Genomic DNA, 18,368 nt, shown 5'->3' on the forward strand with positions numbered 1-18,368 from the left:
GGGGGGTTAGAAGAGGTGGCAGTGGTGGTCAAGAAGTGGGGACACACGGGACACTTGCAGCACAAATCTTCCTCCCATGGTGGCAAGATGACAACTGAGCATGTTGGTTTCTGATGGGATGATTAGCTACACCCACAATGCTACGATGGAGATGATGGAGAAGAAGAAGGAGAGAAAAAAAAAAATATATATATATATATATATATATATATATATATATATATATATATATATATATATATATATATATATATATATATATATATATATATATATATATATATATACCTCACTTGTAAGTGAGAAAAAGCCTTTGGTATATGCATGAATGTTTATATATGTATATATATGTATATATATATAAATATATGTATATATATGTATATATATGTATGTATATATATATATATACATATATTACTGATGAGAGAGATAGAGAGGGGGAAGGGAAGGAAGGGAGGGAGGGAGAGAGATAAGGGAGAGGGAGGGTTAAAGAAAGAGAGAGAGAAGGCAGAGTAGGAGGGAGGGAGGGAGGGAGGTAGAAAGGGGGAGAAGAAGAAAGGAGAGAGGGAGAGAGAGAGAGATGAATGAATATAATACTACTTGTACTTCTACTATATAAATTATAAAAATTCAAAAACTATATCCTCAACAAATGATCACTTATTCAGTTACAAACCACTTCAAAAGGCTATGCTTCACCTTGGCTTCAAATTCACTGTCTTTACTCAACAGTCTTTCCTCTAGCGTTTTCAAACAAAGTTGTACTTCTTCTTGTTCTGCTGCTATTGTGTCTCTTTCTTGAGAAACTTGTGCCAACTTTTCTTGTAGACATTGCCGCTCCTGTCAAAGATATATATATATATATATATGATTAGGTCTAACAAGAAAAATATGACTGTGAAAAAAGAAAAATTTATTGTTTGGATGATAACCAATCTAACTCCTTATATTTCTGAGAGGTGATTCAAATCTTGTAGTTTTCTACGAGCATCAAACATTCTGGCACACATTAACAGCCATTATAAATAGAGGGGAGTGGAATATATAGGAAATGGAATGGGTGGGAGTGGTTTCTATGCCTTTTTCTTTTTGGCTACCACCCATGTAAGGGGGAAAAAAGCCTTTGGTATAGGAATGTATAAATGTACCTCACTTTTTCAGACACTCCACATGACATCTATCCAACCCAGTTGCCTTACCAGCTCATTATTTTCGAAGCTCCTTGTACATACATATACCAAAGGCTCTTTCCCCCTAACAAAGAAGGTAGCCAAAAAACAAAGCATAAAATCCACTCCCACCCATTCCATCCCCACATACTCCATTCCCATTCACCCCACTCCCTCCCTCTTATTTTGGCTCCTTGTACTTCCTTTAATCTTATATCTTTCACTTTCTGCTCCCATCACAAGCATTTTCTTAGCTCCTCCCACTGATATAATCAATCAATTCTTATCCTCCTCCACATCCAACAACTCTCCAATCTACTCTACCATCTTCCCCTTATTGCCTTCACTTCCATAAACATCTGTCCATCTGCACCTCTTACATTTTCCTCTCTACCTGATTCACTCCCACTAACTCTCTTAACTTCCTTCCAAAACATTCCTTTGTTCTTCTCAAAATTTTGTCATATGCCTACACCATTTTACATCTGCACTCATTTTTGCCACCTTTGTCTTATATTTTGCTTCTATCTTATTCTTATAACTCTCATATGCTCCCATCATCCACGAGGAGCTAAGATAAGGTGGGAAGAAAGGGTTGTGGATGGGAGTGAAATGAGTGGGACTGGGTACTTGCATTTTGACTTGGCTACCTCCCTAATAACGGGGAAAAAGCCCTTGGTATGTAGATAGAAATAGTCTATATCAAAGACATGACGGAAGTAACAACAAGCTATGGCAACATGTTTGGAGATGAGAAAAGTGAAAAACAAGGACTGTAGACTATTGCAAAAAAAAATTAAACACTTTTTGTATGGAGCCAAGAATGGGAAATGAAGTTCAATACAAAAAATATATATATATATATATATATATATATATATATATAATATATATATATATATATATATATATATATATAATATATATATATATATATATATATATATATATATATATATAATATATAAATATATATATATATAATATATATAAATATATATATGTATATATAAATATATATATATATATATATATATATAAATAAATAAATGCAAAGTGATGGAAATGGCCAACAGTAGCAAGACCATCCTTAATTTATTCTTTGGGAAGTGAACCCATTACACAAGCAAAAGAGGAGAAAGATTTGGAAGTCTTGATAAAAGACAACCTGTCACCTGACAGACATACAGACTATTGCAGAAGATTAAAGTGGTATTTCACTATATGGATGAAGAGATGATGAAAAAACTCATTGAAACCCTGATTCAACCAAGATTGGAATATGCCTCTGACCCAGGGTAGTGGACAAGATGCAGGTGATGACCCATCATCCAGGAGGTGCCAAGATAAAAGGGAGGGTGGAGGGGAGTGGAGTGTATTAGGGATGGAGTGGTTGGGAATGGTTTTTATGCCTTTTTCTTTTTGGCTACCTCCCTTGTAAGGGGGAAAATGCCTTTGGTATATGTATGTATGTAGTATGGTTCCCCCATAGAGTGAAGGATATCGTTAAGATCGAGACAATACAAAGGACAGCAACCAAACTTCTTTCCAGCCGAGCAGATAAACCATAGGAGGAAAGAATAAAACCACTGGGTCTGCCAACTTTGAAAGATCGAAGAGAAAGAGGTGATAAGAATACATTATATAGGCCATTAAAGGGGATAGATTGCACTGAGAGAAGAGACTTCCTAATTAAAGATGGGAGGGATTTACAAGGTTATGGGAACAAATTAAGAAAGACCACATGCCAAAAGGAAGTGAAGAAATACAGTTTTCCATATAGATGCATAAATATGTGGAATAGCTTAGAAGTTGATATAGCCCAAGCTCAAACAATATACAAGTTCAAATATTAAGTTGGAACTGTACTTGAACTTGAGGCTAAGTATGGAGAATAGGAAATTTGACCCACAGAGCATTGCTCCTTTCCTCTATACTACAATCAGTTAAATCTATATCACATTTTTACATGTACAATGACTTACCTGCTCTAACTCCTGTTTTGTTGATATTAATTCGCTTACTTTACTCTGTGCTTCTGTTGCTTCATTTTCAACTCTGTCTTGATGTGATAGTTTTTCCTCTAAACATAGCATCTGTGATTCAAGTTCAGCCTTAGATTTCCGTTCGGTTTCTGTGACTTCTTTCACTACTTGTAATTGTTTATCTACCTCTGCTTTCTGTGATCAAAAGATAATGAAAATTAATTAATAAATATAAACCAAAAAGCCTTTTCTACTCTATAAGTGGGGTGGCTATGTCAAAGCATATAGCCACCCTCCATCCAACATTTATTAAAAAAACATTTGTTCCCATATTAACACCTTATGGATGAAGGCTCATTTCTGTTTCCTGGTACACTACTTAGATCCAAGGCAATGCAGCAAAACACAGCACTTCTACAGCATATGATAGCTGGAGTTGGTTTATCCCCACTGATTCATTGTATGGTGAACCCCCCCTTCTATCATCTACTTGAAAAAATTATGGAGAACACAAGAACACCCATTTAGATCATATCACTTCTTCATCCACTTACATGCCCTTTCCATTCACTCATATCTTTTGCATGCTCTCTTCCTTAAGATTCCTTTTGCATCTAATGCCCCCCTTCACCCCATCCATCCACCTCATTCTTGATCTTCTTAAGTTCACTCCATAGGTTTCTTCTTTCCACAACATTTTAGCTAAGCTTTCCTCAATCATTTTTTCCACATGCTCAAGCCATCTCAGCCCTCTTTGATCTATCCAGTTTGATAAGCTCTCCACTTCTATCTGCTTCACTTCCACATTTCTCACTATCTATCCTTGTAACACCTCAAACATATTTAGGCTCTTCTTTTCCAACTCCATTAAAAGCCATGTCTTTGCTACATATAGTACAGTGCTATGAGCAAAAATCACTCGTATAACATCTTTATGTTCATCCCCGGATACCTATTTGTAATTAAAAAATCTTATCTTGCCCAAATATTTACTTGCCTCTTTTACTCTATAATTCACCTCTATCTCTGCTCTTCATTACATTGGTACACACAACCCCAACTGCTTTTAGCTTCCTATTTCTTCTACCCTTTAAATTCTCTTTAAAAACTTTAAATTCATATCCAAGTCACCACCATCATAACTTTACTTTTACCCAAATTTACTTTCAGCTTTCATCTCTCATACAGTCTCAAACTTTGCCACCAACGGCTTCTGTCTGTCCTCAATTTCAGCCATAAATGCAGTGCAGTATCATTTACAAACAACAATTGGCTCACCTCCAACTTCCTTTCACTCTCATTCACCAACTCCAAACCCCTGTCTAATACACCTCCTTCACCAAGCCATCTATATACACTGAACAGGCATGTCAACATCACACAACCCTGGTACAGGCCCACCTTGATTTCAAATTATTCACTCAATCAATCAATCAATCCGTTGCCCCAGATCTCTCTTGTACACGACACATAGCTCCCAGGTAACCAGCTATGGCTACTAGCTGGGCCCATAAATCACTCAGGTAAGAAATAATATGTTGCAGTCTAGGGAATGTTAGTGAAGGGCATTGTAGGATGAGGTTATGTGTCATCTATGTGATGGTTAAATCTAAGGCAGTGTCTATCTGTGGGTAATGGACTGACTGACTGATTACTTAACTTACCTGTGAGATGATTTTGGATGGAAGGAGTGACACTTACCCCTCTTATAAGTTGTATATGTTCATCTCTTAGTTTTTGATAAACTTCCTTCATTTTGAGGAACTTTTCTTCAGCTGCCTTCTTCTTTGCTTCAGCATCGGCAAGCTGTACGACTGCCTCTGCGTTCTGGGATGCAGCTTCTACCTGTGCTAACACACACTCTTTGCTGTGTTTCTCAGCAATCAACTGACTCTCCTAGAAAAGAGAAACCAAAGATATAAATGAAGATTCCAGATAGATGGTCAACATTTCATAAAGTGATTATTACATGTTTCAGATATTTCTCATATATGACAAAACAATTATTGTTCTAAATAATATCTATACTGATAATTTCATTTTAAAAGATGGCCATCACTGGAGGTAGCTAAAGTCAAAGGCATAAATCCACTCTCACCCATTTCACCCCCACATACTACACTCCCATTCACCACCCCTCCCTCCCTCTTTTCTTGGCCCCTTTTGGATGATGGGTCATCCCTGCATCTCACCTACTGCCCTGGGTCAGAAGCAATGCAGTAAGACGGTACATCCACAGCCAGGCCAATGTGGCCCCCTTTCCATCCCCTCATGCAGAAAAAGAGAAAATGGGGAGAAATCCCTTCAAGCTGTGTCAAAACATCATTTACACATACTCCCTAATCCTCCCATCCCCCAACCACTCCCTTCCATGCATGACAGGACCATCCATACACAACCATTCTTCACTCACTCCTATCTTCTGTCTTCTCCCTTCCTTCCTCAACAGATAACCCCCTTTTACCCCATCCATCCATCTCCTTGGTTCCTCCCTCATGTTCACTCCATCCACCTTTGCCTTCCACTTCTTTTACTAATCTTTCTTCACTCATTCTTTCAATGTAACCAAACCATCCCAATACTCTTTCATTAACCTTATCTCTTAACTCCTTTTCCACCCCTGCTCTCCACCTCCCCTCATTTCTCACTATCCAGCCTACCATACTTCTCAGACATTTCATCTCAAACACATTTAAACTCTTCTATTTTGTTCCATGTTTCTGTCCCATACAACGCTGTTGGCACAATGACCCCTTCATACAATCTCCTCTTTTCATCCATTCCCAAATGTCTATTTCTCATTACACTTTTTAATCTCCCAAGGCACTTACTTCTCTCAATCTGCAATCTACCTCCACTCCTCCCTTCCCTGCCACATGCAACCTGAAGTATCTAAAGCTATCCACTTCCTCCGGTCTCTCTCCCTTAATATTCACTTCCAATTTGCTGCCACATTCTCCCCTTGTACATCTCATCACCTTACTTTTACCCACATTTATCTTCAACTTTTTTCCCATACCTTCCCGAAATCTGTCACAAATCCCTCCTCTGATCCCACTACATGTGCAGTGTCATCAGCAAACAACAACTGGCTTCTCCCATTTTTCTCCATTTTTTTTATTAACCATCTCCAATCCCCAGCACATTACCCTTGCATTTACCTTTAGCACCATTCTATACATGCATAAATTAAACAGCCAAGGTGACATAACACACCCGTGGCAAAGTCCCACCTTTACTTCAAACTACTCACTCTCTCCCTTTCTAATTCTAACACAGGCTCTCCTACTCTTGTAAAAACTCTTGACTGCTCTTACCAGCTTTCCTTCTATCCCATATATCTACAATACCTCCCATAGTGCCTTCCTGTCTACCCTGTCATAAGCCTTTTTCAAATCCATAATGGCCAAAAAATATCCTTACCTTTTCCTAAAGTTTTCTCACATATTTGCCTTACCACAAAGATCTAATCCATGCAACCCCTAACTGTCCTAAACCCATACTGTTCCTCTCCAATTACTCCCTCTGTTCCTCTCCTAATTCTCTCAATCAAAACCCTCCCATAAGCTTTACCAACTACACTCAACAAACTGATCCCTCTGAAATCACTACACTCACACTTGTCCCCTTTTCCCTTGTGAAGCAGAATTATATGGGTACTCCTCCAGTCCTCCGGTACTCTACCTTCTTTTAGACAAACATTAAACAACCTCACCAGCCAGTCCATCATTACTGTAATTCCCCTTTTTTTAGACACTTTGCAGGGCACCCATCCAACCAAGGTACCTTACCTGCTCTCATTATTTTAATAACTGCTTTCATCTCATCCTTTCTTTTTTCTCCTACATTTTCTTCATTCATCACTGTCATTTTCTTAGCACTTCCCACTGCAACTACCTTTCCCTTCCTATCCTCCTTCACATTTAGCAACTCCCTAAAATAATCTGCCCATTATCATTTCTCCATCTGCACCTTTTACCTTTTAATCTCTACTTGATTTGCCTCTTCCTCTTAATTTCCTTCAAAAACATCTTTTTATTACTTCCGAATTTTCTGTCACACTTTTCCCCCCTTTTACATTTGCTTTCCTCTTTGCCTCCTTTATCTTATGCTTTACTTCTCTTTTCTTTGTGCCTCTCATATGATTCTCTCATCCTATTTTGCAACCAATCTGTGAATGCTCATTTCTTCTCTTCTACAACCTTCTTTGCTTCATCATCCCACCACTCATTACCCTTCCTTCTATTTCCTCCCATCCTCCTAGTTCCACACACCATCTTTGCACACCTTCTGACTCCCTCCTTGAAACATCCCTATTCCTCCACTCCTAGTCCTCCTCTCTCAGCTTCTCCTTGTACCCCTTCTCCTTTTCTTTCTCATTTTAGCAGTTTACTCTAAGCACCTCCCTACCTAATGATGATGATGATAATGATGATGATGATGATGATGATGATGATGATGATAATAATAATAATAATCATCATCATCATAACACATGTACTTAATGGCCCTTTCCCCTAATAGAGGGAGGAGGGGTTAATTAAGGCATACACCCACTCTTCATCCATCCCACACACGCCCAACATCCATTTGCTGTCCCTTCTATCTTAGCTCCTAGTGGATGAAGGGTTATCCTTGTTCCATACCAACTGCTCAGTACAGAAGCAATGCAAGCAGTGGGTGAGGTACAGGGATGACCCTCCATGCACAAAGGACAACAAATAGGTGTTCGATGGGTGTGGTTAGAGGGAACACAAAGGAAGAACAAACAACAGCAGGCCTACTGGCCCTAACGGGGCTGTTTGTGTTTACTATACTAAACTACAGGAGGAGAAGGAAGAGCAGGAGGAGAACAACAAGCAGAAAGATTTCACTATTTGGAAACCTGCAGCCCCCTAAACTAGCTGGTAACAGTCTTCAAAACCTTCCATAGATATTTCTAGGAAGAAACTTTGAATTGCTGTATTATTGTGGGATCATTTCGACGTCGCCACAAGCTGAAAGTAGGAGGAAGAGAGAAGCAGCTGTTGGTTGTCACTCTTTATGCAAAATAGTGGAGGAAGTACAACTCAAGTTGGAAAAAGAGAGAGAGAGAGAGAGAGAGAGAGAGAGAGTTAGTTAGTTAGTTAGTTTGGTCCTGATCTGAAGATGAAAGGGTTGACAGATTTAGAAAATGGGGAGCAGGGAGATGAGTTTCTCTGCTGTCCATCTTACAGGACCACCAAATAGCAGATATATATCACTGGTCCCTCATTTAGCAATTAGTAACAAAGGCAATATCCAATGGAAATCTTCAGACATAAATAACTACTGATACTAAAACTTGCAATTAACTGACTTTACAATCTTTCATAAATCCAATTCTTGCCATGCATAACTTTACCAGTTCTGCTAATGAAGATTCAAGGGTATTGATTTTAAGGTGTAATTGCTCTTCTCTGTGTGCAGTTTCTGAGCGTGTGCGCTGTAATTCCATACGTAATACTTCTATCTCCTGCTGCAATGCCTCAATTAATGACTCTCGTTCTGCTAACACATCGGCCATCATTCTGTCCAAAGCAACAATCAAAGAAATTATCACAATAGCACTGACATGGGTAATGAACAATAGGGAATTCAGACATTAAAATGTCATGTTCACTTTCAATTATATCTTTGCTTATTCTATGGATGATGAAATATCATATAGTCAATAATAACATTGAGGTATTGTATGCTACAAACTATAGTTTATTATATCATACTTTGGTTTGAGAAAAAATAAATAAATAAATAATATTAATAATAATAATAAAATAAAATAATAATAATAACTAAAAGAAAGAAAGAAAAAAGCAAGCAAGCTTTTATCTGTTCACATCTTATTATGAATGGATGAAAAAATCAGCCACTATATGATAATGTGGTAAAGGTGAACCTACTGAAGATGCTGGGCCCTATTGTGGAAGCACTGTGCCTCAATGCATTGCTTTCAACCTGAGCAATGTGACAGGGGACTATTCACCCATGAAGTGATAAAATGGGATGGGTTCTAAATGGGTTTTATTGTGTAAATAGTGGGTTCATCCTTTGACACAACATCCTCCTAACAAAGGGAAAGGAGGATTTTGATATAGGTACATATATCTCTTGATGGCCCTTTCTCCCTTCTATGGGAGGGTGGCCAAATTAAAGCACACAACCACATAAAGATTAAGCAAAGCTCATTCAAACATCCCTTTTATTTCAGCTTCTTGAGGATTAAAAGTTGCCCTGTCAACTGTCACATTTCTTGGAATGTAAGCAGAACAGTGAAACACAGCTCTTCCATAGCAGGGCCTGAATGACACATTTGGTTTACCCTCACTCCTTTGCCATACAGCGACTCCCTCCTCATCCACTCATCTATCATCCGTTCACAATCACACTATTCATTCCTATCTTTTGGACTTTCTTCCCTGCTCAATAGATGTACAATATGCATCCAAAGTTCCATTTACCCTATCCATCCTTATCATTCTCAGTCTCCTTCTCAGCTGCACTCCATCTACTTTGGCATCCCACAACCTCTTTGCTAGTCTTTCCTTATTCAGTTTTTTTATCCAACCCACCTCAATACTGAGTGTTGGGTTTCCTCTCTTCATTGGATTAGTGCTCACCTCATGGGATGTTTAGTGCACTCCTGCTGTTACCAAACATGTAAATACATCTCTTATATATTTATTTTTCATTTTCATTTTTAGGCACATAAGTGCACTGCTTGTATGCTTTTCCTCATGTATAAAGCAAATATGTTTACTGCCTTATCCAGGAATGGGAATTGGTCTATTTCAGTGTTTTATCTCTTTATCAATACCCTCTGAGCACTTTTGCATTCTGTGTCATGGGTTGTAATTTCTCTACCAGTTTTATGGTGATCTTATTTGGGAAGTAATCTGATGATAGGTCTTGGATGGTTTCCCATGTGTTTTGGCTTTGTAGGGAGGGTGAACACAGTTATGCCAGAATATGTTGATTATTGATAGTGTTGAAATGGTTGTTTGGTGGAGTTGTTCCTTGAGTTAATTATGTTTAAGTTGGAAAGTTGTTAAAAAATTTGTCCTCTTTGTTGACCTGTTTGTGTGACAAGCCAGATTGGGTTGTGCACATTCATATCACCTGCCAGTATGTGGTTTGTTATTGAATTGAGATGGTGGAGTTGTGGAATGTAACCTCTTTGGGTTGATGTAGTTGGAGGGCTATATATGTTTGTGATAGCAAGTTGCTTTCTTTACCTGTGCTTGGATTGTAATTATTTAAATGATGGTGTCTCTAACTCTATTTTTGAATGTTTTATTGGAGAAGGATATGCTGATGTGCACTAGTAACATTACGAGTCCATATTTGTGTCTTGTGTTGTCTTCTCTTATTATTGTGTAATCTGTGACTGAGGAAATAATTATTCATGGTGTCACTTTTGTTTCTTTAATGAGTGCATTGTGTATGTTGTGTTCATGTAGGAAATGGAACAGTTCTTTGTGACCGTTAGCAAATCTATTTATTAAACACAGAAAATCCTTGCAAATACCTCTTATCTCACTATCCAAGTTCCCAGCACATCTTCGTTTGCCCTTCCCCACCCACATTCTCTCTCATATATATATATATGTATATATGTGTGTATATGTGTATATATATATATATGTATATTTATATATGTATACATTGTTTATTTACCTCTTGTTTACTTATTTATCTAAGTATTAATTCCTTGATTTATTATAAATAAAATTTTCATAGTCTCATTAATTAATTTATTTATTTATTATCTCAGCTGTTATTATTCCTTTATTAGTTCATTTATTCGGATGGAAGTCACTTCAGCAGCATAGAATTACCTTTCGCTAGGGTATAAAACTTTTATTGAGATTTATATAAAACTTTATTCCCAATAGTATCAACTTATAACTTTGTCCTCAGGCGAAGAGAGCATAAATCATTAACGCACTATGTGATAATACGAGTATTTTGGTCTCTTGCCTAAGGGAATTTCAGATTGTATATATTACTGTGTATTTGTTTTAATGATAAAGTTGATCTAAAACCCATGGGTATGTCATCGTCATCAAAGGGTCAAGTCAACCAACAAACCTATGTCAGTCCACGAGCAGTCTCATTCATTTTCCAAAGGGAGGTCAATGCCCTGAGTTCAAGATTAGCTCTGCAATATAACACTGCATATACAGATTCACTTTTTAGTGATATTGTGTACCTGCTTATAATTGGAGGGATTACGTTATCAGAAATGAATGTTAGAAATCCTAGTTTACTGTCTAGAATATCTAGGGGCACACGTGTAAAACCAAACAAACTTCTATGTTTATAGTAATTTCATTTTATGATATACTATTATATCAAAGGTAATTCATGATTACTAGCAAATTTTAGCTTACTGTCTAGAATTTATCGTACTGTCCATGTAAAATTAAACCAAATCTTTATTCATGTAGGAGTGAAATATTTATAATCATTGTAATCAAATATGCATTCAACTGCAGAACTGATATAAAATTGTGTATAATGTATTATGACATCTTTATATTCATTCATATACTAAAATTGGCTTGTTTGTCACATAGACGTATAATTCTAATTTTCATCAAAACATATATCAAATATATGTTACTATAACATACATTTGATTTAGTATCATAAACCATACATTATTATAGTTTTTTTATTTACATTATTATAGTTTTTTTTTTTCGTATCCAACCTAGATATCAACCAAAAGGTCTCCTGTCGGCATGCTCCGCCTTTGTAAAAGTAGACAAGAACACAAACCCATTATGTGCATCCACTACATCAGGATGAGGAGGTATAGGTGGGGGCTGTGGTTCTGGTAGTTCTGATGTGTCCACCAAGAGGTCTGTGGAATCATTGGGATCAGGTTCTTCAACTACGACAACTGGTGCTACATGGCTCTTGAGCTCTGCCTCAATTAGGAAGTTTGGAGGGTCCTAAAGAAAGAAAAAATCAAAATGCTGAGGGTCCTAAAAAAAGAAAATAAAAAGATAAAGAAAAATCAAGAAAAAGAAAAGAGAAGGAAACGGAAAAAATATACATTTACCAACTCTAGAACAGTTATTCAACTCAAACTAGTCTGATCTTATGAATTTCATTTAAGGTTATAACATGGAGAACATAAAGTGGTCATGTATATATTTGCACAACTATACTTATCTGTATAATAAAATAAATAATCTGATAGCAAGGGTAATGAGTAAGGTCAACATATGTATCCTGAAAGAAAATGTTTGCTATATATATATATATATATATATATATATATATATATATATATATATATATATATATATATATATATATATATATATATATATATATATATATAACAGTAATCACATAAAACACGTGAATAAAGTTGTTGTTGTTTTTTTTTTTTTTTGCTTGTAACCACGAGTATTCCGATCTTTAATTTCCTCGTGGTTACAAGAAAAAAAAAATATATATATATATATATATATATATATATAAAACCAAAACCTAACTATAAATTACAAACCTGAGGTAGAGCTGGCACTTGTATGAGCCCTTTAAAGTACTGGAGGTTTCGTGTGTTGTTGTAGAATTGCTGCAGTTGTGTAAATTGCTTATAAAACCTGCTGCGGTGACCAGACAACATATCCGTGGGTAGTGCTGCACCAAGATACAATTGGATCATTATTAAATAGTTCTGGTGCCATGTAAATAATAGACTCAATATATATTCCAAATTAGATGTACAATATCAAAGTTTTATAGATCATCTTAGGAAGGCTATTAGCAAAGGACTGTAACCAAGCAAATAATACAACTCATAATTTGAACTTCAGTGATTAACCAAGTGGACTCAGGCTCCTTATTATTGTTTAAGAATAAATTCAAATAATGGAAAAAAATATATATATAATAATAACAATTGTTTTTCTTGGCCCATTATGATTCCAAAACAATATTTTAAATTTTACAAATTTGTTATAAGTCAACTTTTAATATTTTTTCTTCTCAACTACCTGAGGTTGTGATAGTGGTCAATGTATACACAGCCTACAGATATAACACTTACAATTAGTGTTTTTCTCTCCAAAATGAGCAACTTTAACTGGAAACTACATATTCTTTAATTCCAAACTTCAAAAAATTCTAAACAATAAAACTGAAGTTACCAATATGATATATTGAAATATTTAAAAACATCATTACACATTGAAATGTCACCAACATCAAAGCCTTTTAAATAGATAGCAAGTGTAAAATTGATATCTCATTCATATTTTAACTTATGGGGTGGATAGTACTGTAGTATGAGATTATCTAGCAAAAAGTACATTAAGCAGAGATGGTCCTATCTCTGTGGTAAACATTCACTACCTCAGAAATAAAGTTCCTTATTTCTTTGCAACAACTAAGCAGAGAAAAACCACATAAATTTTCCCAACAAAAAGTAACACTATACTAAAAACATGAAGAGTTAAATAATAAAATAAATAGATAAATAAAAAATAGTATCCACCCATGATGTCATAATTCTGGCCAGATATAATACATGAAAAGCTTCCTTCTACTTATTTGTTCTACACAAATAATGTTGCCTAATGCACTTGTAGCTTTATGACAGTTCATTTGCATCATTCTAAACAATGCAAATACTCATCACCCATTTAAGTAATGAAACATAAGAACACTTGTAAAACAATTGAATTTATTAGTGCACAAACTCATATTCAATGAGGATATCAATATCAAAACCCATTATGGCCCAAGTCCATGAGGTCAAATCTAAAAATAATCACTTGTACTCTTCACAAGATCAAAACATCTACTATCAAGCATAGCTTTAACTTCACTGAAGTTGCACATATACTTGCTTGTAAAGTTTAGTCATAAACATCATGGGAAAATGCAACAATGATCTAGCATACACCAATGTGTATGTATGAAAATCGCTGAGTTTGAACAGCTTAACACATCAACCATTTCATATGCAACCAGTTATATAAAAATATATACTTTTTACATTACAATGAACATATACATCATCAAAAAAGTTAAACCACTATGACCAGTGAATAAAAGAAACAAAGCAAATTGAAAAGCCAATCTTGTGCAACACTGCCTTAGCTGTCTGCAAGTGGTAGAATCATATATGCATTCCAAGAGCTAACACAGACAAAACTCTAAAAAATGGAATTGAGAAAAGGGGAAAATACAATACATAATGATACTCCAATGATAAAACATCCAAGAAAATCCTAATTGTAAACACCCTTACATTCCTTCCTGACTCATGAGAGTGATAAACTAACAAAAACAAAGTTGGAAGATTGAAGTCTAAGAGCAACAGGGTTGAATTCCACCTGTGCTACTGCTTGATAACTAATGTATGCTTTTTTCAAGGAAACAAAATGACACTGAAAGAACAATATCATAGCTTGATGATAAGAACGGAAGCAGCCAAATGAATGAAGAGGAGGAGGAGGAAATAGAAGAAATATAAAATGAAGTAGGAATTCTATTTTCATTTTTTTATATATTATACAAGAACATATACATTATTCTTTAATATCTAAAGCACTACAAAATGGTAGGGAATACTGTAACAACTCTATACTTCTACAGCAGCTAATTGTAAAGCAATGCATAAAAGTATCTAAAAACTAATTAAGTGGGTTTCTGAGATTTATATAAAACAAAATAGATGTACTGATGCCTCTGAAAAACTAAGACAGACAGCTACTAATATTAAGTCTTATATACATATGCATTTCTTTTAGTATTACATCAGCAATAAGCAGTGCTTCTATTTTTGTGGACAAAAGTGTAACCAAACAGGTGGAAGGTTGTCAATATTCTTTTCTAAGTGAAGAATAGTCCCCAACAATGTAAGCATTCTGTGAGAATCTGGTCCACAGGGATGTCACTAATAAATCAATTATCAATTGAGAACATATGCTTGGGGGGAGGTCACTTTACTCCCAAGCCATCATCAAGCCTCCATGTTTTTTCCAAGCAAGCTCTCATACAGCCACCCTATTCATTCCAAACAGCCCTTGGTATGGCTTGTTGACCTCCGCAACACACATGGTAACATGGTGATATAATTTGTATCTCCACCACAAGTGCATGGGAAATGAGGCAAAAAACTGAGTTATTTCAAGGAAGCAACAGACAGGAGGGACAAAAAAAAAAAAAAAAAAAAAAAAAAAAAAAAAAAAAAAAAAAAAAAAAAAAAAAAAAAAAAAAAAAAAAAAAAAAAAAAAAAAAAAAGCAATACTGCACTGAAGAGGTGGAGTGACAGAGGTGGTAAAAGAAATGTGGCAGGGGAATGTGATTGTGAATGACTGTGATTGGATAGGAAAATGGAAGAGATGTAAGAAAAGATGAGGTACCAGGAGCTTTGAAAATTATGTGAGATGGTAAGGCATCAGGGTTGGATGGGTGTCATGCGAAGCGTCTTAAAATGGGGGATACAGTTATAGTGGACTGGTTAGTGAAGTTTAATGTGCGTCTAAAGAAAGGGAGAGTGCCGGAGGACTGAAGGAGTGTCTGTATAGTTCCATTTTATAAAGGAAAAAGGGCCAAAAATGAATGTAGTAGTTTTAGAGGGATCAATTTGTTGAATAGTTGGAAAGGCATATGGGAGGGTTTCAATTGAGAGGATTAGGATTAGAATAAGAAATAGAGCGAGTGGATTGAGGTACAGGTGGGGCTTTGTCAGGACTGTGTCATGTTGCCATGGCTGTTCGATGTCTACATGGATGGGGTGGTGCAGGAGGTAAATATGAGGGCAATGGACAGGGGACTGAAGATGAAGAAAATTGTGAGATGAGCCAGTTGTTGTTGGATGACACTGTGCTTGTGATTGGGTTGAGGAGGGGGGTGGGGATTACAGCAGTTAATAAAGAAGTTTGGGAAGGTATGCGATAGGGCAATGTTGAAGGTAAATGTGGGAAAAAGTAAGGTGATGAGATGTACAAGGGGAGAGGGTAGGAGAGAGTTGGGAGTAAGTCTTAAAGGCGAAAGGCTGGAGGAAATGGGTAGTTTTAAGTAACTGGGGTCACACGTAATACAATGGGGAGGACGGGGTGGAGGTAAATTGTAGATTGAGAGAAGTAAGTAAATGGCTTGGGGGATTAAAAAGTGTCACAAGAAATAGGCATCTGGTAATGGATGCATACAGGATATATGAAGGAGTGATTGTGCCTACAACATTGTATGAGGCAGATGTAGTGTACATATGGCCATTGGTGGGTATGTATCTATAGGACACTTTCTATGATCTTACATGTGTGGTGGTCTACTCAGGATTCTCCCATATGCCCCATTCCATGATGGCGTCTTTCCTAACCTATGAAACGTGTGACACGAGTTCATCCATTGGTCATTTGATGTTGGTCATAACCACCCACTTGTTTGGGTTGGGTTTTGAAGCTTCACAAATGGCCTGACATCGTGGCCAGATGAATGTAAATAAACGAGTTGGAATAAAGCAGCCAAAAGCTTAGGTTGTACTTTTCAATCTCAAGCTTCCACAAGCTATCTGGGCTTTCTACAGCAGCAGAGTAATGGTGAAGGCAGAACCCATGGCAAGTGTAGACTAATTTGCCATGGACCTTTGTTTGATTCTGGAGTCTGACAAAACGATGCAATCAATAGCGGAGTGGTTGAAGAAGTTAGAACTGGTGTGCTGGCTCTGTGGAGTTACCAATTTACATAACATTGTACCACTTTGTCTCATCAGAGTAGTGTTCTCCATCTACCAGTAGCTCAGCAGTGCTGACAAAGAATTCTACAATAAGATAAAGACCACCCTCACCTTGGCATTTGCAGTAGACATATTGTCTACATACAGTTTGTTGCCTGCAAGCTGCACAATGTCAAGTTGGGTGACATGTATTAGGCTGAACTGTGCCGCCTGGCTGTGCTATTTAAAGGCTACCAGATGCAGGCTTGTGTTGTGCTTTTGTAGCTGGCCTCCCTCAATCTGTTCGCCACATCCCGAGAGCTGGATTGCATCTTAGAGACATGGATTTCAATCAATTTGTGTCCTGTGCTTGAGCCATCCTGGCAGAAGAATACATTGTGGTGGTGACAGTGTCAGTCTCTAATCAGCAACAGCATCGGATAGCCCTGACATCTGCTGATGTTCTGTGTCAGGCTTGTAATCAGCAGAACTGTTATGCTTGCAACTGCCTGACACGATGTGGCTGGTGCTTGGGATGATGTGCTGACATGTGATGTTCTGGATGTGGGCAGCCAGGCATCATAGGCTTGTCATGCCCAGGAAATGGATTGGGAGTGGCGGCACAAGCGCAAGCCTCCTCTATGAATTATCAACGAATGATGCACTGCTACTAACGTGAATACTAGTGAATGGTAAGACCTGTAATGCTGTTATTGACACAGGATGTACCAAGTGTATGACCCCTTTTGTTCATGCTCGATGAAAGAGAGGGGCCATGTGACTGCGGTGAGTGGCAAACGATGGGTGCATGGGTATGTGTCAGGTACAGTTACAATTGTTTTCAGGTGCATCTGTGACTGTAAGTACACTAATAGTGCCCTTTAAACCCCTTTTATAGGTCTGTGAGGCTTTGGCTGATTCGGTGATTGAAAAAATTGGGGACATTAACCAAAAGGACTTTAAAGTGACTTATAACTTGGAAGCAAATACATGGATGGTGTCGTGGAAGTGGTAGCAGGGATGTATGACTGCCACAGCTCCAAAACACTTGGAATATTCGGCGTCACAAGAGGCTGATCAGGAGTACGAGAATGAGCTGGGTCATTGGACCGAGAACGGCTGGTTGGTCCTGTTTGATGAGGACGTTCATGGGCTGGTGAAAGGAACCCATCCTCTGATGTGCATACAGTTGAAGTGTTTGTGCTAAGAAACTCAGGGAGTGGCACAGGCTTGGTCAGGTCACTCTCATAGATTTACATTAGGTATATTTACAGATCATGTTCATCTCTCACTGTGGTCATTCTGTGGGCAACAGTACTGCCTGACAAGACTAGGCTTCAGATTGAACATTGCGTCGCTTGTCCTGAAAAAGTTCTTGAGCACTGTGCTGAACTTGGGCAAGAGGTCTCATTGTGCCATTTTGCTACACTTAGATGAAAACCAAAACTGTCGCTGAAATGATCCGTAGGTGCCTAGACGCTAAGATCCACCTTCAATGAATATGGC

At 37.2% G+C, this 18,368-nt stretch overlaps 1 protein-coding gene across 9 annotated transcripts in view; it reads right to left on the reverse strand.

The window, feature by feature from the left end:
• The window catches only part of Hip1 (Huntingtin interacting protein 1), an 89,917-nt gene that overhangs the window by 19,433 nt on the left and 52,116 nt on the right, over positions 1 to 18,368 (reverse strand). For all 9 annotated transcript variants that reach the window (XM_076173551.1, XM_076173547.1, XM_076173545.1 and 6 more), the window contains 6 exons: positions 12,702 to 12,835; positions 11,960 to 12,135; positions 8,541 to 8,706; positions 4,859 to 5,053; positions 3,158 to 3,352; positions 703 to 843 (listed from right to left, as the gene is read on the reverse strand). In XM_076173551.1, coding sequence (XP_076029666.1) covers positions 703 to 843; positions 3,158 to 3,352; positions 4,859 to 5,053; positions 8,541 to 8,706; positions 11,960 to 12,135; positions 12,702 to 12,835 — 1,007 coding nt within the window. The remainder of the gene's footprint in view (positions 1 to 702; positions 844 to 3,157; positions 3,353 to 4,858; positions 5,054 to 8,540; positions 8,707 to 11,959; positions 12,136 to 12,701; positions 12,836 to 18,368) is intronic.

Source organism: Oratosquilla oratoria, chromosome 34 (assembly GCF_046742065.1).
Source record: "Oratosquilla oratoria isolate Oo_2021 chromosome 34, ASM4674206v1, whole genome shotgun sequence".
NCBI classification, from domain to species: Eukaryota; Metazoa; Arthropoda; class Malacostraca; order Stomatopoda; family Squillidae; genus Oratosquilla; species Oratosquilla oratoria.